General features: G+C 44.5%; 1 protein-coding gene across 2 annotated transcripts in view; it reads right to left on the bottom strand.

Moving 5' to 3' along the window:
• The window catches only part of LOC149452041 (uncharacterized), an 860,283-nt gene that overhangs the window by 234,180 nt on the left and 599,583 nt on the right, over nt 1–26,520 (bottom strand). For both annotated transcript variants that reach the window (XM_089689852.1, XM_089689853.1), the window contains one exon: nt 5,317–5,421. In XM_089689852.1, coding sequence (XP_089545978.1) covers nt 5,317–5,421 — 105 coding nt within the window. The remainder of the gene's footprint in view (nt 1–5,316; nt 5,422–26,520) is intronic.

The following is a 26,520-nucleotide window of genomic DNA, read 5'->3' as shown; positions in this document are numbered from 1 at the left end:
TGGATCTTAATCCAATAGAAAACTTGTGGAGTGACATCAAAAATGCAGTTTCTGAGGCAAAACCAAGAAATAGAGAAGAACTGTGGAATGTAGTCCAATCATCCTAGGCTGGAATACCTGTTCACAGGGGCCAGAAGTTGGGTGACTCCATGCAACACAGATGTACAGCAGTTCTCAGAAACAGTGCGACTACAACCAAATATTCATTAAGTGATTCAAAGGAAAACAAAATTTTCAAACATTTTTCAGTTTATATAGTGAATGTTTGAGTTTGTAAAGAAGAATACAAACACTGTTATTTTTTTGAACAGTCTAATATTCACTTTTCTTCAATTTTTTTTAGAGGAACAACACAAATTTGATCTATTTTTCTTCATGTTTTGATTTGGAATAGAATGTGTAGTGTTCCCAATGCATTTGTGTGTATGGAAATAAAAGCTATTAGAAAGATTTTGAGCTTTATTCACTTTTTTCAACACACTGCTATTATTTTGAACACAACTGTATATACAGTCAGGTCCATAAATATTGGGACATCGACACAATTCTAACATTTTTGGCTCTATACACCACCACAATAGATTTGAAATGAAATGAACAAGATGTGCTTTAACTGCAGACTGTCAGCTGTAATTTGAGGGTATTTACATCCAAATCAGGTGAACGGTGTAGGAATTACAACAGTTTGCATATGTGCCTCCTACTTGTTAAGAGACCAAAAGTAATGGGACAATTGGCTTCTCAGCTATTCCATGGCCAGGTGTGTGTTATTCCCTCATTATCCCAATTACAATGAGCAGATAAAAGGTCCAGAGTTCATTTCAAGTGTGCTATTTGCATTTGGAATCTGTTGCTGTCAACTCTCAAGATGAGATCCAAAGAGCTGTCACTATCAGTGAAGCAAACCATCAAACCATCACTTGGGGGCCAACATGTTACATTTCAAAGGAGGTAATCTGGAAAATTGCAAGGGTGATAAAATGCAGATTGCTCAGTCAGACTTGAAAGGACTTGGCCAGCATCTACTATCTAATAACATGAAAAGGGGTATTAAGCATGGTAAATAGCATTCTTCAAAGGGTAACTTGTTTATTTAATTAATAATAAAAGAATTTAGTTTAGGAAATATCTGGACAACTTTGATTAGACTGCAGCTGTCCAAGACCAAAAGGCATTACCCGTCACCCAGCAGATCATAGGGACTCCTAAAAGTGGTCAATCAGAGTGCTTGTCATTCTAGTGAATGGAAAAAATGGGTATATTATGGACGGTCCTTTTGGTTAAAGGTGACTGGAGAAAGTGGGTCTTCTGAAGGTGTCTGATAGTTGCATGAATATTCTAGGTTCCCTGTCATCTGCCTTGTCTGTACCTCTGTCTTATGGATTGTCTCAGAGTTTCTTTTTTTCATTAATATGGAAGCACAGGTATAGATCATAACTCACATAATGCATGCATGGAAGCTACCTAGATGCATATTATAGATTGGACATATGCTGGACAGTGTAGTATCTCCATGTTTGATATGAAGTATCTTAAATGGGACTCTGAGGGCTGTTGTTCGTTCGTTGTACAAGTATTCAGTTGGATTTCTGTCACCTGTCGGAAATATCTTTATCCGAATAAATGCATCTCTCTGGAAAAGAACTGTTGGACTAGTTGCTGAGGGAAAATACATTTATAAATAAATCCTCCACATTAATATAAGACAACACTAACCATTTCACTGTGCATGCAGGTGTGAGCAGTAAGAAAGTAACAAACAAAACTGAAGAACATGAACAAAGTAGGACTCTAATTTCTTACTTTTTTAAAAATTTGTTCTCTATAATTTTTGAAGGATAAAAATCCTAGATTGTGTGGCCATACTCACCTTCAATGAGGAGCTGTCTCCAGCACTACTTTTCCTTTGCCCACTCCATGCCACCAGTCTTCCACATCGTTCAGTGCACTTCCTGTGAGCGCATTCGGTTATGAGAAGGAGGAGAGCGAAGGAAGTGATTTGCCCCAAGGACAATACAACATATATTGGGGTGGTGGCCTTGTGTGGAGAGACTCCCTTATTCAGACCTCAATCAGAGCTGGACCCAGAGATCCTGACAGCTTCTGGACTTAATAAAACTATCTGTTCCCTGTGTTTTTCCTGTGATCTTAGTACCTGGCAGATGCATTAAGGGCCCTTTCACTCTGATCAGTTTTTGATGCACTTTTGGGGTTTAAAAAGCGAAAGTATAATGTATCCCTTTAAATCCTATAGATCTCTTAAAACAAGAGGCGCACTGCCCTTTGAATAGGCCTGCATGCTGCATCTTTGGTGCGGTATTTCTAAAGCACTTTGCATTATAAGTCAATGTGAAGGCATCAAAAGTGATTCAAATACTGTTTATTTAAAAGGGTTCTAACTTCCTTTTCTGACTCAGATGTTTTGGAGAGAGATGCAAAGTAAGCAGTGATGTTATATATCATTTGTTACAATAAAAGGAAAGCTGCATGATAATGACTAATTGTGGTAATGGCAGGGTTGCTAATAAGGGGTACAGCTGGCCCAGCTGTATTGGGCCCAGGACCATCAGTTCAACAGGGTGGTCCGGGCACTTGATGAGCAGGAGGGCTGGCTGTACTGCCTTACTGCTAAAACCAATCCCACTGTGGCTCCCCCTGCAGCACAATCAGCCAATCAGCTTCTCCTCTTCTCCCCCCCCCCCCCCCATCAGCTTTCAGATGGTCCAGGGAGCCACAGGGGATCAGTTCTTGGAGCCAGAGGGGCGGCTACATACCCTAAGCAACCGTCCTTCGTATCCTACCTGATTTCAGAGGTGAGTAAACTGGGGCAGGGATGGCTGAGACAGATTTTACCTAGTGCCACCCCCTCCTCCTCCTGAATCATTGAGCCTTGTGAGCCTGTACACCTTGCATGCCAGTTCAATGCCCTCTGCCCGGACCTGTTATTCTACCAGCTACCCCCTTCCTGTACTCCGCCACTATATGCCTGCTACCCTACTAACTACCCTTTCCTTTACCGCAGCATTGTGTGCCTGCTATCCAACCAACTACCCTTCCTGTAACCTGCCACTGTGTGCCTGCTGTCCTGCCAACTACCCTTCCCTGTAACCTGCCACTGTGTGCCTGCTGTCCTGCCAACTACCCCCTCTTTTTACCCTGCAACTGTGTGCCTGTTATCCTACCACCTACCCCTTACCTGTACTCTTCGCTCTTCAGTAAGCATTTGATATGATAATTTTTTTATAGTCTAATCAGCACATTTTTTATAGTCTAATCAGCACATTACACTGCCATATACTGTAAAACAGTGCATTTGGGGCAGAGAGACTATAATAGTCAGTAGGGCGTTCTTAATTTCAATCGTACCACAAGGCAAAGACCGTGACACCCAATATAATAAGATTTAGTGTAAAGAGATATGGGACCCACAACAAAATGGCCGCAACGTAGTGTCCCTTATTACCAGGACTTCAACAAAATGGCCGCGATATTTTGCATAAACAATTAACCAATTGGCACTGGGATTCCCTTATAAATAAGAAGCTGACTCAGCACCACACTATCCTGATGAAGCTGCGTGAAGCGTGGCGTAACACGTAGACATAGCGACGTGGTGACGTACTTCCGGTCCTTCCAGTCCGGCGCCATCTTGGCACTCCAGAGACCCAGCAGTACACCCATGGATAATGTCACTAATGCTCTGTAATTCTCAGCTAAACGTGAGTGTGCACTTGGCGGTTTTTTGCCTACAATAAATGTGATATACGGTAATACACTATGGAGGATCTCTTGTGTTCTTATTGCACGGTCCATAACCATATGAGTATATAAGCGTATATATACTGGTGCCTGTCCGTGGAGGATAAGTGGGAGGAGGAGTCTTTTGGAGTCAATGAAGTTACTCCTAATTTGGATAACGAGTAGGATCTTGGAGTGATCCGAAAGGCTGTTTGGCCCCTGCGGGTCGCAGGGGGAAGGTGAGCGGGCACGTCAGCCATTGTAGTATTCTCACTCATCACCAGCACTGACAAGTTGTGCATGCGGTTTGAGTTCCACTTGGTCAAAACTGCTCTTGTTGTGGACATTTACCACCATACACTGTGTGTGTATATTGAAAGCACTGAATATTGAAGTTATTTGCACTTATACTATAACCACTTGCATAGTAATGTATATTCCACCATAGGGAACCACTGAGCGATAGAATCACCTAATATCTATGCTTGTTTTACCTTACATTGCATAAGTATTTTTTATCTGGTTCACAATAAGGTATGCACTTTATGTGCTTATAAGTCTCAGCAGCGCTACACCATGTATATATTGAAGCATTTGATAGGCAGTGACCTTTAACCCCTTCATCTCACACTAGTGCACTTAAAACTGAACAATGCATGTCGTTGTGAGATGCTTACAAAGCAGCACCAATCACTTGAATGGGTCGTGTGGACCGGGGGTATAATACTTGCCACAGCCAAGAAGCAAAGCAGTCATGGCATATGTACATCCCCAGTGAATGCCTCTGCAGCTAAAGGTGTAGTGGTTGGGGAGCAGTAAAAGTGCAGCTCAATTGTGAGGTTTTTCCATCCCACAACCTCACTTGTGAACAAGCCCTAAGTGCTCATTCACACAGGTACTCTGGCTGTGTGAATGAGTGGTTTGTCTATGCAGCTGAAGATGCCTGTTACTCTATGGGCATGCACACAGCCACAGGTCCTACGTTTAATAGGTATACAGGGGTGGGTGAGCGTCACCAAATGCACACAGTTCAAGGCTGTATACCTGCACCCACACGCCTGTCAGATTAGGAGCTGTGGCTGTGTTCATACATGTGCTGCGTCCCCATTGTGTAACATAGGCTGCCTGCACACAGCCCCTGCCCCATAAACTACTGACCCATACTGTACAGGCCACAGCACCTATGTGAATTATCCCCAAGACCTCATTTACACTGAGCTTTATTTATTACCTCAATACAATGTTATCCTTTAGATTCAGCAGGATTTTTGTATTAGTTATATTGTATTTGTGTCCGCTAATAATGATTTTAGTGTATTTTTAGTGAAAATATTTGTTTTGATATTTTTGGGGGGATCCAGTCAGACAGGCTGTACAAGGTCCAGCTGCAGCCCTGGGGGATGAAATTGTATTTTATTTTGCATTTTATAAACAAATAGGCGAGTCAATAGAAGTCATCTTGTTTAACACACTTCATGTAGTGAACTTTTAGCCCACAAGAATCTGTGTCTGCCATGAAAGGGCCATGAAAGGGCCAATTGTGTTTGTTTTTTTCGCCTCCCAGATAAATTCACTTACCATGTGCCTGTTTCATCAACTTGAGAACATTCTGAACTAGAAGTCTTAACCTTTCCTCCCAGGTTGGGTCTGGATCCTCTTCTTTCAGGTGGGGAATTGTAATGTCTGGAAAGGAACACAATAACACAGCAGAAAGTGATGTTTAAAAACAATATTTAGTCACAAAGATGAACATATTATCATCCTAATATTGTTCTAATACTGAAGAAGGCCAATAAAATCTGCTCTGACTCAGCTTCCAATGTATGCTCACAGGGAGGAGGAGATCACTGGTCAATGGCAGCTATTTACTTAAAGGAGCATTCACACTTGTAAATGACCCCTGTCTGCAATCAGCTGCAAGAACCCCAGCAGGGATATGCAACTCCTATCGCCTGACCCCCGGGACATGTAGTTCTGGGCGCCGGGCAGGTAGGGTGTTTTAGCCTTCAGCCATGCAAACAGCAGGGCTCACCTGTCAGGTGGAAGCGCTGCCACCCGATTGCTTCCACACAGCCCACAGTGTCACCCTCCCCCCCCCCACCAGCTATATGTCCCAGGTTTCACTTGCCCATCTGCAGGCCCGGGACTGGCTCAATGTGTGCCGGCAGGATGTGGTATAGGGGAGGAAGGAGAGCAGACATATCTGCTCCCCTCCCCTTCTCCTGACCCGGAAGTGATGTGATGTCCATTCTGGGTCCCTGTGACACATTCCTGGTCATTGACGCCCAGAAAGAATGTAATGTGCAATGCCTTACATTCAGTGTAATACAGGGGAGACATTTAAAAAAAAGAGAACCTGTCAGCAAAAAAATCATCACATAGAGAGCTTTATTTTTAAAAAAGTTAAGTAAAAAAATTGTTGCCATTTCACGAGTGCACGCAGATTTAAGGTTTGACATAGACAGGCTCCAGTGATGGCTACGAGGATATAGGAGGATTTAGAGCACAGCGGCATACCTACTACAGATATGAACTGAGTCACACTTTGTTGGAGGAACCCAGGTTGCCCCTTCTTTAGCTGCTCTCCTCTTTCATGGTAGAACTACACCTTGTGGATCTATACTCTATTATACTTTTTGGGATTTCTGTCATTAGCCGGATTCCATGTCCTGACACACCTACTGTCATCAGCACTACCACAGAAGGGTCTTATCGGGGAGTGTGTCCATCTGCACGGGACAGGGGGACTTTAGGGATTTTGAAAGGGGTGGAGGGTTAGCCCATGTTGACCTGGGAGGAGGGGTGACCTGTAGGGTTGCTGGGGTTGCCCTGGGAGGGGGAGGGGAGGGTGGGACTGTGTGGGACATTGTTGGGGGGGAGGGGTTGGTTGATGGTAGGGGGCTGGGGGGAGGGGACGGATGGGGTACATGCATTGTTTTGAATATATGATCTGTTTTATTGTTACGTCCATAATACATTTATGCTGCTTATTAGCCTTTGAGGTGCTCTATCCTTTTGTGGGGTTTTATGTTTAGAGTCTGAGGTGGCAAACCAGGAAAGGCTGGATAGCTCTCCAAGAAGAAACAAACCCTTCTGAGCACTTGTACATAGTTCTAGGAAGTTACCATCAACTCAGCAGTTCCTTGGGCATCCCAGGTATCCCTCATCCCCATCCAAGTATAAATCCCATATTAAAATGCAAAAAAATAATAAGTTCAAGGTCTGTTTACTGTCTCTGGAGTGCAAGGCTAGAAGGAAATGCGTGTTGCCTGGCTGTGCAGGACTATAGGGGGACCCAAATCTTCAGCAACTCCTAAAGGGGTAGTGCTACATTACCAACTACCACCTCCTTGTAACCCTCTACTGTGTGCCTGCTATCCTGCCAACTACACCCCTCTGTACCCTGCCATTGTGTGCCTGTTATCTTACCAACTACTGTTCCCTAAACCTGCCACTTTGTGCCTGCTATCCTCCCAATTACCCATTCCCTTTATCCTTCCACTGTGTGCCTGATATCCTTCCAACTACCCTTTCCTGTAGCCTTCCATTGTGTGCCTGGTGTTCCCCCAACTACCCCTTACCATTCCCCTTTGCTCCTCAGAGAGTATTTGACAGGCAGAGAGGAGGCATTGTATTGCACTAGCGCGCTGCAACCATATGCAATGCATGCAGTTGTGGGGCACTTGCAAAGCAGCGCTATTCACTTGAATGGGTCACATTCAACAAGGAGTATAATTACTGCCAAGGCCACGAAGCAAAGCATCACAGTCGTGTCATGTGACCATCCCCAGTAGATGCCTCTGCAGCTAAAGGGAGTAGTGGTTGGGTGTGGGTAAATGTGCAGCTCAACTGTGAGGTTTTACCACCCCAAACCTCATGTGTGAATAATCTCTAAGAACTCCTAAGGTGCTCTGTCTGTGTAAATGAGTGGTTTGTTTATGCGGCTGCAGCTGCCTGCCTCTATGGGGACACCTGCTATTCACCAACAGCCACAGGTGTTAGTTAGACAGATGTGCAGGTGTGGGTGAGGGGCCCCGAATGTACACTGTCTGTGTTTAGGGCCACACACCTGTACCCACACACCTGTCAGATTAGGACCTGAGGCATACCTCTCAACCTTTTGAGATGGGAAGGAGGAACACCTATTAGCTGAAGTATGTAGGTATAGGATGCCCCCCCCCCCGCAAGCCCCCTTAAGCAGAATTTTGCAACGTTGACATGTGTTAGTAAAACCGTCCATATCATCACAACTACTTCGTACATCCAGGTGGATTATACGTTGTTTTTGGGCTTTCATTTGGTGGTAAATGGTAATGGACAGCTCCCCATTTTTTTTTTTTTTTTATCAAAGGCCCAAACTGGCCCAAAATAGTTAAAAAAAAAATCATTTTTTTAATTTAGCTGTGTGTTTCTTGTTACTACCATAACCTACCACCAAAGAACAACCCAAATAAATTCTCCAGCTCTTGACGATCAGAGCGATACCATATAAGTGTATGTTTGTACCCGTAGTACAGCCCAGAGACAATAGTGTGCATTTAGAATAGAATAGCACTAAAAGTGAGCGCTCTTGTAGGTAAGCAGCTGAACACTCAAAGAAACCAAACAAAGCCTTGTGATAAACGTGTAAAAATATGTGCAGCGCTAATCAGTAAATTATAATAAAATATATATAAGAAATGTCCCCAATGATAAGAACATAAATTAGTGACAGTCTCTATATGATGAATATAGCGTGATCTTCATCTTTCAATCCAGTGGTGGTGCTCCCGGTGGTAAGGTAAGAATTGCGCACTCACCAGAAGCGTAATTTAATTACGCAGTATGTAAGTCACCACAGGTCCCTTTAAGGGATAGGTGGGTAAAGATGACTTAGCCTCCACCCCTGAAGAAGTGTGTGCACACGAAACGCATTAGTGGGAGCCTAGGACGTTGTGATGTCACGCCGCCGGCGCTACGTGGAGGCCCGGTGGCCATCTTAGATCCTGGATGGTCAGTTGTTTTACATACCTGATGCTGCTTAACTGATACACGTTTTATGGAATCTTTTTGTTACTGAATACATTTTTAACAATAATTACTATACTATGGGCACTCTCCTTGGTCTCCCATGAGGAGTCTTATGATTTATAGAGCCCTGCTGCGATCCAGTCTCCTGTCCACCCAGAGAGGGAAGCACCTGTAAGCAGGCATCTTTACCCACCTATCCCTTAAAGGGACCTCTGGCCAGCTGGATCTACCTACATCCATTGAGGGCTCATACCCATATCATCTTGAAGGAGAACGTACCCTGAGTTCCAGTCCGAACCTGTATCGGTGAAGTGGATCCGTGTTGATTTACATACTGCGTAATTAAATTACGCTTCTGGTGAGTGCGTAATTCTTACCTTACCACTGGGAGCACCACCACTGGATTGAAAGCTGAAGATCACGCTATATTCATCATATAGAGACTGTCACTAATTTATGTTCTTATCATTGGGGACATTTCTTATATATATTTTATTATAATTTACTGATTAGCGCTGCACATATTTTTAATAGTGCGCATTTGTCTTTCACGTTCAGGAGCTTTTCTGCGTTTTTTCAGCAGCCCCTGAACCCTCCCTAATGTGTTCCTATGTGTCCATGTACACTATGTCATTTACAGGCAGTTGAGTTTACAATCGTTTTTTTGAACGTAGCAAACTTGCATTCAGGAGTAGATTTTATCATCGTTTCAAACGCCTGTAAACGCAGCTAACTTCATTTATAAGCGTTTGCGTTTAGAAGCGTTTTTAACTGTTCCATAACCGAATGCTGTCCGGAGCCTTTTTTCATCATCAGAAATGCATGCAAAGCTTTTTCCAGATACTCAAATGGACCCGGTACATCAGCGCAGTCAGTTCCAGGTTTTGCGTGAAGGAAAAAATGGTAGAATGTGCCGCATTCTGCTCATGATGGGATCCATAGTGAATACAACCAGAAAAGACAGGTCATCTCAACACATACTGCTCTCTCTGCTTCTGCTCTCTCTATTTCTCTTAAAATGTCTGAAATAGTTAATTTTTTACTGTCTTTCAGTGCATTCTGGACATTTTGGAAGGTCTCCTGATGTTATCTTTAAAAAACGCTTCTAAATGCAAGCGCGCATAAACACGTTATGTAAACGCGGCTAAACAGACGTTTTTTAACCTACATTTTCCAGCAGTCAGTTTCCATCGTTCAGATGTGTTTTCCAAACGTCTCGTGTACATGGAGCCGAACACTATCTTCATCTCCAACATTTATACCACTGTTACTATCTGTCATTACAGGATCATTCTACTACTGAAGTACTTTAAGGGAATCTTACACCAATCAGTGAGAGAAGTGCTAAATCTTTATTTTGTCTGTTAGCCCACTGGGAGCGATTACCCTAAGGAGCCTTCATTTACCCCTAGACACAGCCACACTTCTATCAGGCCCAACGAGAACGCTGAAGAGAATACAGAGCTCTTAACACCCCAGTCACACTGGATGCCAATTGGCATGCAATTTGCATGACATGCGACTTACGAATCGCATGCCAAATCGCAGCCTATTGTCCGCAATTAGATCGGTGATATCGGAGAGGTTCTGACTTGGTCGGAGGCACATCGATTTCTAAAGTAATACATGCACTACTTTTGGTGCAATTTGCATAGATATCTGTATCAGATGTGTTGCAAATTGTACCTGAAATCGGCATGTCACCCGACTTTGAAGTCGCAGGGCTGTAAGTCAAATGATTTCAAAGTAGGGTTTGATGTGACCGGGGTGTTAAGGAAACATTGTAAATGATATACTGAAGTGTTTCTCTTTCACACTTAACCCTTGCCATCGGGATCTGAGGACCCTTTGTGAGCTTATTTGCAGCTTAGTATTAGTTTCTGCTCACTGGGGACCCATCAGACTCCTCGGAAAGGAGGTAGTGGGTTATTCCTGAAAGCAGGCCTGCCTTTAACCACTTGCCCTCCAGAGGACTGACCCCCATTAATGACCGGGCCTCTTTTTGCTACTTGGCGCTGCACTAATTCAACTGATAATTGCGCGGTCATGCAATGCTGCACCCAAACAGAATTTACGTCCTTTTTTCACACAAATAGAGCTTTCTTTTAGTGCTATTTGATCACCTGTGCGCTTTTTATTTTTCACACTATAAAAAGAAAAAAGACCAAAAATTTTGAAGAAAAACAATATTTTTTACTTTCGTCTATAAAGCATATATAGTAATCTCAAAGTTAGTTATAAATTTAGGCCAAAATGTATTCTGCTCATGTTTTTGGTAAAAAAATCCCAATAAGTGTATATTGATTGCTTTGTGTGAAAGTTCTAGCGTCTACAAACGTCTACACTATAGATCATGGCCGGATCTAGGGGGGTGCTGGGGTAGGCTTTGCCTCCCCATATTTCAGTGGTGCCCCCCCCAGGACCAGTGACACATCATTGTGTGTGGGGCGCACTGTGCCCTCTCGCACACAGAGAAATCCATAGCTTGTCAGCAGTGCAGCAGCATCTATTGTAGTGGATTGTGATAGACAGTCCACATTTTATTAGATGATCAGTAAAATGACAATTTTATAGTCTTGCTACTTTATGCTTCTTGCTCTTTAAAAAAACAAATTCCTTACTCTCCTAAGTAAACAATCAGATATAGGTTGACAGAACAATGATGATAATTAAGATGGCGCCTTCATCCGGAGTCTCACCCTTGGTGACTCATTAGGAGAAAAGTATCTTTTAATGTAAACAACCCCCATAAAAGGGAATGAGTCTTTTAGGGAACAATGATTGGAAGATATCAACACGGATGGAAGAACACGCAGAAACCCAGTGGACTTTTCACCCAATCAATGTATATGCTTTGCCTGCATCATATGCCCTATAAATGATACTGTTAGTTCCTCAATAAAACAGAATTTTAGGAAGTTGACAAACTGCAACAGTGTCAGTGTCTTTCTTCCACGTGCACGTAATTCTATATTAATTTGGCTCACTGGTAGATCACGGTAAATGGTCTGTAAGTGACCGAGTCCAAGACATTTTGGCGCCCAACGTGGGGCCCGGGTTTTCTGAACACTGGACCAGCCAACAGAGAGTGGATGAGGGGGACCATGGAGCATTCCAGACGCGGAGACTGATCACCTCTAAAAAGCGGTAAGTGAATTTTTATATTTAATAATTCCTTACTTGCGTAGTCTGGAATTGCCCAGCGGGACTACTCACCCGTCTGGCTATCCATTGATCAGCAAAGTGACAGGTATACTTGCCCGGGGCTCCTTTGAACCCACCTGTCAGTGTAACGTCATCTACCAGTGTGATATGTCTTGTCTTTTGTGTTGTCTGTGTGTACCAGTGTGATTGGTTGGGTTGTTGTTGATGCGCCTGTGAGGGAGGGGAGAATTACGGCAAAATATTCCTCGTCAGGAGTGGACAGGATACACCCTGATTTGAGAGAGGGTGCCGGGAACTCGCAGTCGCAGTGATGGTGACTGACGAGGGGAACTCGTAGTCGCAGTAATGGCGACACGGGGGAAAAAACCACAGCCAGGGATTGGCTTGTGGAGGAAAAAGAAAACTAAAAAAAAAAAAAAACATATTACTCCCAACAGGCGTGTCTGAAATACTATGTCATGATCACACTGTGTATGTGGATTAATGTTTGGTGTACACGAAAGAGTGAGGATTGGTAAAGTAGTACAGTGACAATCGTAGCTCCTGAAATATTGGTTTACAGGGTTAATGTACATTATTCTCAGTGTAGCAGGAAAATAGAGAAGTTACTGGAGGAGAAGCAGGGGGGGCAAAGTGCTGCGCGGGTTCCGCTTACACTGTCTCATGGCACAGCACTTTCAGAACAGAGTGACGGCTTTGGGGACCACCTTAGGGTCCCCGGGAGGGAAGTAAAACAAAATGGGACAGAAACTTATAAAGCCAGAGAACAGTTTGTTTGCTTGTGAACTGGTGGAGGAGAGAGAGGGACCAGAGTATGTAAAAAAGTTGAGAAAGTTAAACAAGGTGGGTGGAGCAAAAACTGAATCAGGACGGGGGAGTTGTATATGTATATTACAGGAAAGGAGATGCGCCCGGCAAGGCGCCGCCCCCCTATGATGATGGCCCGTCCTGGAGGTGCGAGGCATGTGGAAATACAGGAAGGCCCCACCCCGAGAGTCCAGATTTTTGCATACCGTGTAGTCAGAACCTCCGGATATGTAAGGGGTGTTCAGTTAAGAATCCGGGGTGGGAGGAGATTTGCAAGGGATGTGACCGGAAGCTGACTATGCAACATCTGATGCTTCCAACTCAGTCACCTCCATTTGCGCCTCCGGCCCCGCCCCTTCCGCTTCCGCCCTCTTCAAAGATGGCGGCGCCCAGTGAGGCCACCGGAAGCCATGTTGACTCTGGGCTTAGTACACCGATACACCATACACACCTCATACCAGCTACCACCCTGTGCCCAGTGCTTACTGTCTCTGGATCCCAACCACCTTCGGCCCTCCACATACCCCTAATGCCTGTAGTACCACCACCACCAAAACAAACAGAGGCTTCAGACCAAGTTGAACTGAAGACACCCACAGAATGGCAGGGCTGGAATTTTACAGATGTGGTAACCCCTACCTCTCTGCCAGACAGAAGAGGATGGGCTCAAGAAAAGACAGTGGCTGCGGCAGTCCGCCAGGGTACCCGAGAGGATGATGCTGTTTCCATTTGTTCCCAACAGAATGATCCGTTCTCAGAAGGCCATGGTCCAGAAAGCAAACCACTCGTTCAACTTCCCCCAACCACACAACCCCATCGTCAAAAATTATCTATGTATGAGTCTGGAATGGGAGCAGACTCAGCACCTCATCCCTTTTCTTCCACTTACCACAATCTTATCGCCCCCAAGGATCTGAAGAAGACCATCCCCGCCCGGTGCCCAACCTACCTGATGCTCCTATCATGTATGTGGCTTTCACTCCATCCCAAGCCTCCGCACTAGTCACAACTCTCCCGGACCCGGAGAAACACCCGATGCCTTTTTACCGGCGCATAGCCCAGATCCACAAGACCTATTCCACAGTCTGGAGGGATTTGGTCAGTCTGTGTGAGATCAAGGCTGGGGATGCATATTGGCCTATAATGGAAAAGGATCTCACCAGAGTAAAGCCAAATGAGGACACCACTTATGCCTCGGGAATTTCTTTCTGTGAGCAGTTGCAGCAGTGGGCCAGAGAGAGACTGGCGGACCAGGCCACCACATTGCAGGACATTACCCAAGACAAGACTGAGTCGGTGGAAAAGTTCCATACCAGACTAACACAGGTGTTTAGAGACCTGGGATTCAGTGTCCATAACAAGGTACATACTCAAATGCTGGCCTCTGCATTTGTATCAGGACTAAAGGAGTCTGTTCACAAGGGTTTGATCACTGCCCGTCCAGAGTACCGTACCCTCCACCTGGATATACTGCTATTAGTGGCAAAAGGTCTGGAGACCGTCCAGGTGGCCCGGAAGCCGACACCACTCATGTTGTCGGCTGGAGAGCAGGTCTCCAGAAGAAACCCACTTGTTTGTTTCAACTGTGAAAAACCAGGATATTTCAGAAGGGTGGGAAGAGTCTGCAATGCCACCACCTGGCTGAACAGGGCTGCAAGGTTTCAAAGGACAAGTTACAGTGGTGCCAAACTTCTGTCATTTTTTTTGGGACATTGCATTTCCCAAGCCACTCGTCACCTCACGCCGGATAGAGTACGGGCTATCCAGAATGTCCCAATATCTCAGGGACCAAAAGCCCTGCATGTTTTCCTAGGGTTGGTTTCCTATTGTCGTTCCTGGATCCCAGAAGCCTCCATCTTGATGCAATCCCTTTATGATGCCCTGAAATCTGAACCCTTCTTCCTGACAGAAAAAGCTGTACTTGACTTCCATCGCCTAAGAAAGGCCATTTCCACTGCACCTGCATTAGGCCTTCCGGATTACGATGAGCCCTTCAAATTTTTTGTGGCTGAGAGGCAGGGTCATGCAACAGGAGTCCTGGTACAACGCTACGGAGGTCACCTCCGGTCTCTAGGCTATTATTCCGGCAGGCTGGACCCAGTTGCACGGGGTGGTCCCTCCTGTTTGAGGGCTGTTTTTGCTGTCCATCTTCTCCTGGATAAGACGACAGATTTGGTCTTAGGACATCCACTCACACTTCTGGCCCTCCATGACATCACTGCAATATTGAATCAAACCCAACCCAAACATCTATCTGCTGCCAGACATCTGCGACTACAATCCCCCCTTCTGGCAAACTGCAAGGCTCCCTTCTTTTACCTGATCATGTCACCCTGGTCAGATGCACCCAGATAAACCCTGCAACTCTTCTCCCTCTTCCAGGGGGGGGGGGGGTAGACGAAGCAGAAGAAGACACCGAAGACATGGCACCAGAGGATGTGGTACATGACTGTTTGGAACTTATGCAGGCAGAAACTACCAACAGTCCATGATACGCCCCTATCAAATCCTGACCTAATACTCTTTGTGGATGGATCCCGCTTTGCAGGTAATGCTGGCACCTACCACACTGGATATGCTGTGACTACCGACACAATGGTACTGCAAGCTAGACCTCTTCCACCTTTTATGTCTGCACAAGAGGCTGAACTAAGGGCCCTCACCAAAGCCTGTGAATTAACAAAAGGAAAGACAGCGAACATTTACACGGACTCCAGATATGCACTGGGGGTTGCACTTGATTTTGGCCTAATCTGGAAAATGAGGGGCTTTCTCACGGCAGCTGGGACTCCTGTAAAGCATGGAAAGGCGATCAATCGCCTTATGGAAGCACTCTTACTACCAGCTCAAGTGGCCATACGGTAAATTGACCACTATGGAAGCAAAAGGAAATCATCTGGCAGACATGGCTGCTAAGCAAGCTGCGGTCAGGGAGCAGGAAGAGGATGAAGAGATGTGCAGTGAGGTGATGCCTGTGCTAATTCATCAGCCCAAGGACACCCAACTCCAGGAAGCCCAGGATAATGCTTCAAAAGAAGAAAGGAAGGAATGGATGCAGAAAGGAGCAGTTGAGGACAAAGGATTGTGGGTGGGGAAGAAGGTTTTGCTTCCCAGATCCTTATATCCGGCAACAGTGCAGTGGGCACATGGAGCGTCACACCTCTCCAAGATGCTAATGAACTCTTTGATCAGTAAATACTATGTGGCACCCGGAATTATGGCTTACACAGACAGATTCTGTAAGTCTTGTGTTGTATGTGCCAAGTCAATCCTGGAAGACCTGAGAAACCTCCAAGCAAGCATCTGGCCAGGGCACTATATCCATTTCAGAGGATCCAGATAGATCATATCCAGATGCCAAAAAGTGGACGATTTGAATATTCCCTAGTGGTGGTGGATATGTTCCCAGGATGGCCAGAGGCGTTCGCAGTAACCAACCAGACGGCAAGAACCACTGCCAAGAAGCTGCTCACGGAGATAGTCTGCAGATATGGAGTGCCCGAGGTGGTTGAAAGCGATCAGGGACCGGCTTTTACTGCCAATGTCACAAAAGAGATCTGGGGGGGCTCTGGGGGTCACACTTGCGTTTCACACATCACCAGACGCTGGGTTTCATCCCTGGTGATGCTCTGCCAGGCCTCTACTGCAACTGTCTTCAGTTCCTGCTTGTTCTTGGGGCATTTTCCCTTCAGTTTTGTCTTCAGCAAGTGAAATGCATGCTCAATCGGATTCAGGTCAGGTGATTGACTTGGCCATTGCATAACATTCCACTTCTTTCCCTTAAAAAACTCTTTGGTTGCTTTTGCAGTATGCTTTGGGTCATTGTCCATCTGCACTGTGAAGCGGCGTCTAATGAGTTCTGAAGCATTTGGCTGAATATGAGCAGATAATATTGCCCGAAACACTTCAGAATTCATCCTGCTGCTTTTGTCAGCAGTCACATCATCAATAAATACAAGAGAACCAGTTCCATTGGCAGCCATACATGCCCACGCCATGACATTACCACCACCATGCTTCATTGATGAGGTGGTATGCTTAGGATCATGAGCAGTTCCTTTCCTTCTCCATACTCTTCTCTTCCCATCACTCTGGTACAAGTTGATCTTGGTTTCATCTGTCCATAGGATGTTGTTCCAGAACTGTGAAGGCTTTTTTAGATGTCGTTTGGCAAACTCTAATCTGGCCTTCCTGTTTTTTAGGCTTACCAATGGTTTACATCTTGTGGTGAACCCTCTGTATACACTCTGGTGAAGTCTTCTCTTGATTGTTGACTTTGACACACATACACCTACCTCCTGGAGAGTGTTCTTGATCTGGCCAACTGTTGTGAAGGGTGTTTTCTTCACCAGGGAAAGAATTCTTTGGTCATCCACCAAAGTTGTTTTCTGTGGTCTTCCGGGTCTTTTGGTGTTGCTGAGCTCACCAGTGCTTTCCTTCTTTTTAAGAATGTTCCAAACAGTTGTTTTGGCCACGCCTAATGTTTTTGCTATCTCTGATGGGTTTGTTTTGTTTTTTCAGCCTAATGATGGCTTGCTTCACTGATAGTGACAGCTCTTTGGATCTCATCTTGAGAGTTGACAGCAACAGATTCCAAATGCAAATAGCACACTTGAAATGAACTCTGGACCTTTTATCTGCTCATTGTAATTGGGATAATAAGGGAATAACACACACCTGGCCATGGAACAGATGAGAAGCCCATTGTCCCATTACTTTTGGTCCTTTAACAAGTGGGAGGCACATATGCAAACTGTTGTAATTCCTACACCGTTCACCTGATTTGGATGTAAATACCCTCAAATTAAAGCTGACAGTCTGCAGTTAAAGCACATCTTGTTCGTTTCATTTCAAATCCATTGTGGTGGTGTATAGAGCCAAAAATGTTAGAATTGTGTCGATGTCCTAATATTTATGGACCTGACTGTATATATGTGTGACGGATGACTATTGGGGAGACAAATGCGGATACTGGGGCTCAGTAGGATGGAATACGGGGCCTGACTGGGGGTATAAACCGCTAAGTGCTTTAAACCGCAAAGATAAAAATGGGAAGAGTCTAATTGATAGATTGACTATATTTAAAAAAGGCACATGTTCATATGAAAACCCAACAGGGAGAACTATGCCACTCACCCTCACCATAGAGAACCCCAGCCCAGGAGATGAGGGGCTTTACTGGTTGGGATACTGGGGACATGGGGGAGTGATGGGAAAATTCTGGATAAGGGATATGTATAGATCAAACCGATGGAAATCTTCCAGAGATACTGCTCCCACCTATAACCCACTTATGCCAAAGATCAAAACGTTGGCAGAGATGGTGGCCATAGCAAACCATACATATGAAGATACTATAGCAGTAGAAACCGGCCTCTCAGACACTAATCTGTGGTTAGAATGGATGAGATACAATGCAAACTTGCATAATAAGTCCAACTGCTATGTGTGTGGGCATGCCAGACCACATCTGGGGACGGTGCCACTAACCCTACCAGATTCCATAGAGGAGTGTGTCTTAAGCCTGTATACTAACATCTCTATGAACCAGTCTTTATGTGAGGACTAGAAGAAGCGTTACCCCCTAGTCCAAGGAGACGAAAAGGCCCCAAATGGTTTAACTATATATCCCGGTAATTATACCTGCTATGCCAACTATGAGGGAGGAGGAAGGTTCCTGGGGAACTTCACAAAGGGATTCTGTGCTGCTTATAGTACAGCCCGGTTGGATCTAACCCAGAACCAGGTCATATCATTGGGGGATATATTCTGGATCTGTGGTGATCAGAAGATTAGGACCCGACTGATAGGGAAATGGAGAGGGGAATGTAGCCTTGCCAATGCCATAATGCCATTGCACATCCTCTCAGATCCATTTCTTAAGGGGCCGCCCAACCCCCCCGTGCAACCAAGCACAAACGAAGTGCCCCACAAGGGAGTTTTGACCCCCATGTCTATATAGATGCGATAGGAGTCCCAAGGGGGGTACCCGATGAATTCAAGGCCAGAGACCAGGTGGCCGCAGGATTTGAATCCCTATTCCTCTTCATCACTGAGAACAAGAATGTAGATTGGATAAACTACATCTACTATAATCAACAACGGTTTGCAAATTATACACGAGATGCCCTAAAGGGGATAGCAGCACAGTTGGAGTCTACTTCTAACATGGTCTTTCAAAATCGTATGACACTCGATATGTTATTAGCTGAAAAAGGGGGGGGGTCTGTAAAATGATACCAAAGACCATGACCTGCTGTACGTATATCCCAGATAACACAGGCCCAAATGGGAAGGTGACACTGGCCATCAAGAGGTTGGAGGACCTGTCAAATGAACTTAAGGAAAACTCTGGTATTACACATTCCTGGGATCAGTGGTTTGGATGGCTGAGTGGCTGTCAGAAAGCCCTCGCCCAAGCAGGGGTGGTTATCCTGGGTATTATCATTCTAATGGTAGTAGTCGCCTGCTGTGTGATCCCTTGCATTAAGAGGCTAATAAGGAAAGCTGTGAACGAGATCTCCCCTACATTCCTGAACTATAACAATGTTGAGCTCCCCCGTGAAGAAAGGGAATCCTATACTCCCTTACAGACCATGGCCCCTGATCATCATATTTCAGATTTATAAAAAAAGGGAATGCTACAAATTCCCCCCCCCCTAACAGACAACTATAAGCAGGGAAAGACAGTGCCTGACTGTGGCCTTCTCAGGACGTATCGAGACTCTAGGGATGGATTAGCCACTCAGGGGCTCTATATGCGTCTTAAAAGAGTTCCAGAGGGAGGGCCACCAGGCAGTTAGGACATCAGAAGATATAGGGACAGTCAGGAATAAAATAGCCATTTTAAGGGGGGATTGTAGTGGATTGTGATAGACAGTCCACATTTTATTAGATGATCAGTAAAATGACAATTTTATAGTCTTGCTACTTTATGCTTCTTGCTCTTTAAAAAAACAAATTCCTTACTCTCCTAAGTAAACAATCAGATATAGGTTGACAGAACAATGATGATAATTAAGATGGCGCCTTCATCCGGAGTCTCACCCTTGGTGACTCATTATTAGAAAAGTATCTTTTAATGTAAACAACCCCCATAAAAGGGAATGAGTCTTTTTGGGGACAATGATTGGAAGATATCTACACGGATGGAAGAACACGCAGAAACCCAGTGGACTTTTCACCCAATCAATGTATATGCTTTGCCTGCATCATATGCCCTATAAATGATACTGTTAGTTCCTCAATAAAACAGAATTTTAGGAAGTTGACAAACTGCAACAGTGTCAGTGTCTTTCTTCCACGTGCACGTAATTCTTTATTAATTTGGCTCACTGGTAGATCACGGTAAATGGTCTGTAAGTGACCGAGTCACTTACAGACACTACCTGTCAGGGCCGGAGTTTCAGGCTGGGAGGGGGAGGGGGGGTGCACTGCCAATCCTGTTACTCAATGTATCACTCTCACCAGTTCTGTCAGCGAGATAGAGAGACACAGGATCAGCAGTGCTCAGTAAAGTGTGCTGGATGCATAGAATGGAGCAGGCTGAATCTGCCCCGCCCCCATCCTATCCCTGCTGTGTCTGCCCCGCCCCCATCTATACCTGCTGTGTCTGCACCGCCCCTTATCCTATCCCTGCTTTGTCTGAACCGCCCCCATCCTATCCCTACTGTGTCTGCACCGCCCCCATCCTATCCCTGCTGTGTCTGCCCCGCTCCCCATCCTATCCCTGCTGTGTCTGCCCCGCTCCCCATCCTATCCCTGCTGTGTCTGCCCCGCCTATACTCAACACCCCCTATTCTGACTCAGATTGTTGTGATAGCGATTTATCCCTTGTGAGACCTCTCTGCCTAGCCTGTATAAGCAGATATAATCACTGTGGACAATCCTTATCAGATAGCTGAACTCACCAATACTGTGTTCATCCAGAAGTTGCTTTATTCTGTACATGTGAAACAGGATACAGCAGAATGAATAGTTTCCAGTATTATGCGGTCAAAAGATGATACTTTCTGTAGCGTACTATGCAGAATACATGTGTCCCTGTTACATGTGGTCTGTTAGCTGCCTCCATGACACAGGAAGTGCTGTACTCATAAAGAAGGGAGGAGCTTCATATACAAAGGAACTGTGTCATAGATCTCAGGGAGGTAATATGAAAAACAAATGCATTACCAAATAAGGCCACTGGATGGCAGCATAACTAACTATAGAAATATCCATAGGAAATGGTACAAAAAATAAACTATATTAATTCTCATGTACATTAACATAAATATTAACTGTGTAACAGCATACTCCCCATGCACACACAGCACTGACAGGGCTTGCTGTGTATGTACAGACTCCAAGTTGGATTACATAAAGAGTGCAGGAAGTACTTTAGATCCTGGTTGCCTGAGGGAGTAGTTGGTGAGTGCAGACATACTGCCCCTCCCCCCTTGACATTTGTTGCCATTTTCAGATATCCCTCCCTCTGCTCTTCTGATTGAAAAACACTTACTCCTCTGAAAATCAATCCACTCACAGATTACTCTTCAGAGGCATTTGACATCTGTTTGAACCCCCTAAATGCTGCACCACCCCACCACAAGCTGCAGCATCCATCCCCTCCCAGCTGCAGCATCCGCCCACTCCCAGCTGCAGCATCCGTCCACTCCCAGCTGCACCATCTGTCCACTCCCAGCTGCAGCTCATGAGGCCCCCGGGCAATAGGGGATCATGGGGCCCCTGGGCAATAGGGGATCATGGGGCCCCTATGTCCTTGCACAAACTCAAAAAAACCTATGAAAAAGGTACCAGGGGCATCTCATGGGGCCCCCTACTGACCCCAGGCCCTCGGGCAGTGCCGAGTTTCCAAATGGTCAGTCCGCCCCTGCTCTGTACATCCCTCTGTGTTCATTCTCTCTCCCCCCCCCCCCCCCCCCACCTTTCTCTTCCCCCCTCTCTTTCATTTTTTCCCATATCGTATATACATATCACTTTTTATAATTTGCAATTTGTACCTTTAAATTTGTATTCAGCATTGCTTCAGGACGAGCCGTCCGCTCTGATTGACACCCCATCCCCTGCTAATTACACTCAGCCAGCCTTCCCTTTAATAGTCTTCTATATAATGGCCGCCAGCCAGGGTTACCAGAGACTTGACAAAGCGCAACTGCATGAAACATGTCGTCTTGGTAACCCTACACATCCTCCCAGCTGAAGCCAATGCCGGACACTGCCTTCGCTTGCCATGGTGACACCACCCAGGACGCTGGTACGCTGACACCACGTGATTTGAAGCCGACAGGAGCGTTCTCTGATCTCAGCTCCCCTCAGAGCGGACGGGCCGTCCATTGGAGTCACACTGTTCACTTCAGGCTGGTCAATTTTATTATATTTGCTACTTTGTCTCACCCAATAAAGATGCACCTTCACTAAGGTGCTTGACTGAGAGCCTTTTCCACAGCACCTTTTTTTTCCAGTTCTCTTCATCATGCAAATGATTAACAAGGCAGCAGTGGTGAGCTCATGATTACCTGTTCACATGTTTCCACCTGGAGTGGCCTCTCTGCACTCATTTGTATGAGTTTTCCTAAAATGTTAGTGTGTAGACATTATGCCCTCCTGACTTTTTTTACTGCACCCCCATATCAGACAGGCTAGATCCGGCCCTGGTATAGATACTGCAATTCATGACATTGTTTTGCTATACAGCGCTGCACTAATTTAACGGACAATTGCGCGGTCATGCAATACGGTACATAAATGAAATTTATGTCCTTTTTTTTCACACAAATAGAGTTTTCTTTTGGTGGTATTTGATCATCTGTGCGCTTTTTATTTTTGGCGCTAGGAAACAAAAAATATTTAGAAATTTTTTTTAAAAAACCAATATTTTCTCATTTCGGTCATAAAAAAAATTTAAAAAAATTTAAAATTTAAAAAACTAAAATTGCATCATAAATTTAGGCCAAAATGTATTCTGCTACATGTTTTTGGCTAAAAAAATCCCAGTAAGTGTATATTGATTGGTTTGTGTGAAAGTTATAGCGTCTACAAACTATGGTATAGATCATGGAATTTACACAGCTTTTACTTTCTGACTGCTTATCACATTTCATGAGGTGTTAAAATACCAGGACAGTACAAACACCCCCAAATGACCCCTTTTCCAGGCATATTGAGTCCATGGAAGATTTTTTTTTTCCACAAGTTTCTGGAAAATGACAAACTTTTTTTTTTTTACACAAAGTTGTCATTTAAATTATTTGTTTCTCGCACAATCCATGGGTATATGTGGAATTACACCCCAATATACATTCTGCTACTTCTACCGAGTATGGGGATACCACATGTGTGAGATGTTTTGCGAGCCTAGCCACATACAGGAGCCTGAAATCCAATGACCACTTTGAAACCTGGAAGGTGTGTAACTTCCTCATTTCACTTTCTCACTACCTATCACAGTTTTGGAGGCCCTAAATTGTCAGGATAGCTCCAACCCCCCCCCCCCCAAATGGTCTACTTTTCGAAAGCAGACACCCCAAGGAATTTAAAAAGAGGCCTGGTGAGTATTTTTCAGATCTCATTTTTTCTCACAAGGTTTTGGAATATAAAAAAAAAAATAAAAAATTAGAGATCTGCAAAATACTCACCATGCTTCTTATCAAATTGCTTGGGGTGTCTACTTTCCAAAAAAGGGTCATTTGGGGGGGTTGGTGGTATTCTGGCATTTCAGGGCCTCCAAAACGGTGATAGATAGTCAGGAAGGGTAATGAGGAAATAATGCCCTTTAAAAGCCTGAAGGTGCTTATTGGATTTTGAGGTCCTGTACTTGGCTAAACTGACAAAATGTCTCTCACATGTGGTTTAAAATAAATAAATTTTTATATTGATTCAACATGCCTCTCAGCAAATAGTTTGGGGTGTCTACTTTCCAAAAAGGGGTCATTTTGGGGGGTGGGGGCACTCTTCTAACCATTTGAAGATCAAGCCTTTTCTGACACTTTTTAGTCACATGAAAAAAAAATCTGTATTTTTTTGCTAGGAAATTAATTTAAACCCCCAAACATTATATATTTTTTTAAAGCAGACACCCTAGTGAATAAATTTGTGGGTGCTACAATTTTTTATGTCACATAATACTCGCGCAGCAATTTTTCAAATGCAAAATTTAAAAAAAAAACACTTTTTTTACATTTAATGCACAAAAACACAATATATTGGCCAATTGTTTGGTAAAATATAAAAGATGATGGTATGCCGAGTAAATAGATACCAAACATGATATGATTTAAAACTGCGCATGTTCCGTGCAATGGAGACAAACTGCATACGTTTTTAATATCCATAGGCATAGTTTAAAAGCCTTTACAAGCTACCATTTTAGATTTACAGAGGAGGTCTAGTGTTAGAATTACGGCCCTTGATCTTATGTTCACGGTGATACCTCATATGCATGATGCAACCGCTGTTTACATACTGGCACAGGGTTAACTCTCGCGCAGGTGTGCGCGTAAGGGGGGGGGGCAAGGTTTTTATTTTAAGTTATTTTGATTTTTTTTTATTATTTTTACACTGTCCTTTTCATTTTTTTTATCGCTTTTAATGCTATCATAGGGAATGCAAATATCCCCGATAACTTCAATGGGCATTGTCATATATTCTCTTTTGAGAAATCTGGGGTCTATCAGACTCTGGATATCTCCTCTGCCCTTACATTATCTAATCAAACCAAGATCGGTATGAACAGATGCTTTGCCAATTTTCAAATGACGCTGTTTATATCCTGCAAAACTGAAGTGATGAAATGCTCGTAGCTTCCGATTTTAGACTATAGAGATGATTGACACCATTCTGGTCTCCAATCAGCTCTATGGTCAGCTGGTAGAAACACCGGTTGCATTCTTAGGTTCCCCCGATGGCACGGGACTGCCCTAGAAGGCCATGGAAGGGGGGGGGGTATCATCTCCCACTGCTTGTAAAAGCAATTCTACAGCTAATTAGCCACTAGGATTGCTTTTACATGACAGCCGATCAGCGGCTGAAAAAAACGATACCGCTGTAGGCATCATCCTGGTATAACCATTCAAAGTCCAGGGATGTACCAGTACATCGCTGATCCTTGTTGGGTGTATATGCTGTGTTCTTTTTTTTGTATGCAGACTGTGGGCTGAATGAAAAAAAGAGGAGAAATCTCTGCCAGAAAAAGTGTGTGGTATGCCCACCATTAGAATATACCACCCTGCATCCACCCACTTCTAATGGTGGGCACACATTAGGTCACACGGTGCCACATTTACCAGTTCCAAGATTGTACAAATGTCTAAATAGTGGCACGCTTGAATAAAAATTGTCCACATATAAGTGGTACCCCATATGGAAAAAATATGACACCAAGTCCCAAACTATCTTGCCACTTCTCCCCATGTGGTCTGGGCATCCAGGGGCCTCCCATGTAAATCCGAAACTTCTATGTATAGCCTGTTGCCCTCTTACAGATCTTATACATCTTGACCCCATATCTGGCACGCTTGCTGGGGAGAAATTGTTGGTCTGTGGACCAATACAACCGCAATTCATTTTTGTTAGTAATGCCCATGTTGAAATGCATAAAACACATTATACTCTCATTTCTATGCCTGGCCATGGCAGCAGAGAACACGGGCATATGATGAATCGTGTCTGTGGGCCAATACAACCGCAATTCATTTTTTTTTAGTAATGCCCGTGATGAAGGTTAGGCCCCCCAAAAAATGTAAATTTGGAAACCGTAATGGGTTTCCATGCCAATCTTGGCAAGGTTTGAATTTGGGTTGGCGGCGATAAATTGTTCTGCATATAAATTTCTTTGATCCACAATCAATGCATACAGATCTTCCGTGAAAAACAGCTCCAAAAATCAAGGGGAGTGGTTCAATTTGCTGTTTCTACCTGAATTCCGGGTTGGGCAGTGAATGGGGGAAGTACGGGTGCTGCAGAATTTGTGCCAATCGGGATTTGCAAGCACATCCGGAAGGATACTAGGGGCTCTATGAGCCTGTGTGCAAATTCTTGGTGGCTGCGGGACATTACTTGTGCTCGCCACTGCACCAGCTTATACTACACTTATGGGACTCGCCACGTCACCAAGTGATACTGCAGTGCTGGTATTATTATTATTATAATACAGGATTTATATAGCGCCAACGGTTTGCTCAGCGCTTTACAATATAACGGGAGACAATACAGCAACAATACAGTTCAATACAAGAGGGTTAGGAGGGCCTGATGCTTGTAGCTTACAATCTAAGAGATATGTGAAAGACCAGGATGTACTATACCGCTGGTGCTCACCATTTCACCAAAAGGTAGTGTGGCACTAGTACTGGCACTCTGCTGCATATGAGAGTCATCAAAATTTACCGGCAAGTGCTAACACAGATCAGGCCTGATTCTGCCAACACTGCGGTTTTGTGTGGAATGTATCAAGTGGCAGTGACCTACTGACACTGCACTTGCTGGGGGAGAAGGGGGAGTAAGCGTAGGGGCTAATCGCAGGTGCTGGCAGGTGCTGGGGCTGATCCCGCTAACACTGCGTTTTTGGGGACACTATACTAATGTGAATGCTGGTATAGTGCTGATCTGATCAAAGATATTGATCCGTTCAGACACTATACTAGCAATGGAGGTTTATTGTGTATGAGTGTGTTCCTGGCAATCAAGGGGTTAAATGTGATTACTGGTGTACTAGTGGGCAATCTGATGCCATCTGGGAGGGGTGTGAAAACCACAGGAGTGCGAATCACATATATATGTGATTTTGCGCACCCGTGC

Source organism: Staurois parvus, unplaced genomic scaffold (genome assembly GCF_062004578.1).
Source record: "Staurois parvus isolate SC_StPar_1 unplaced genomic scaffold, SC_StPar_1.0 ptg000500l, whole genome shotgun sequence".
In the NCBI taxonomy this organism is placed as follows: domain Eukaryota; kingdom Metazoa; phylum Chordata; class Amphibia; order Anura; family Ranidae; genus Staurois; species Staurois parvus.
This window is presented reverse-complemented; position numbering and strand designations above follow the sequence as displayed.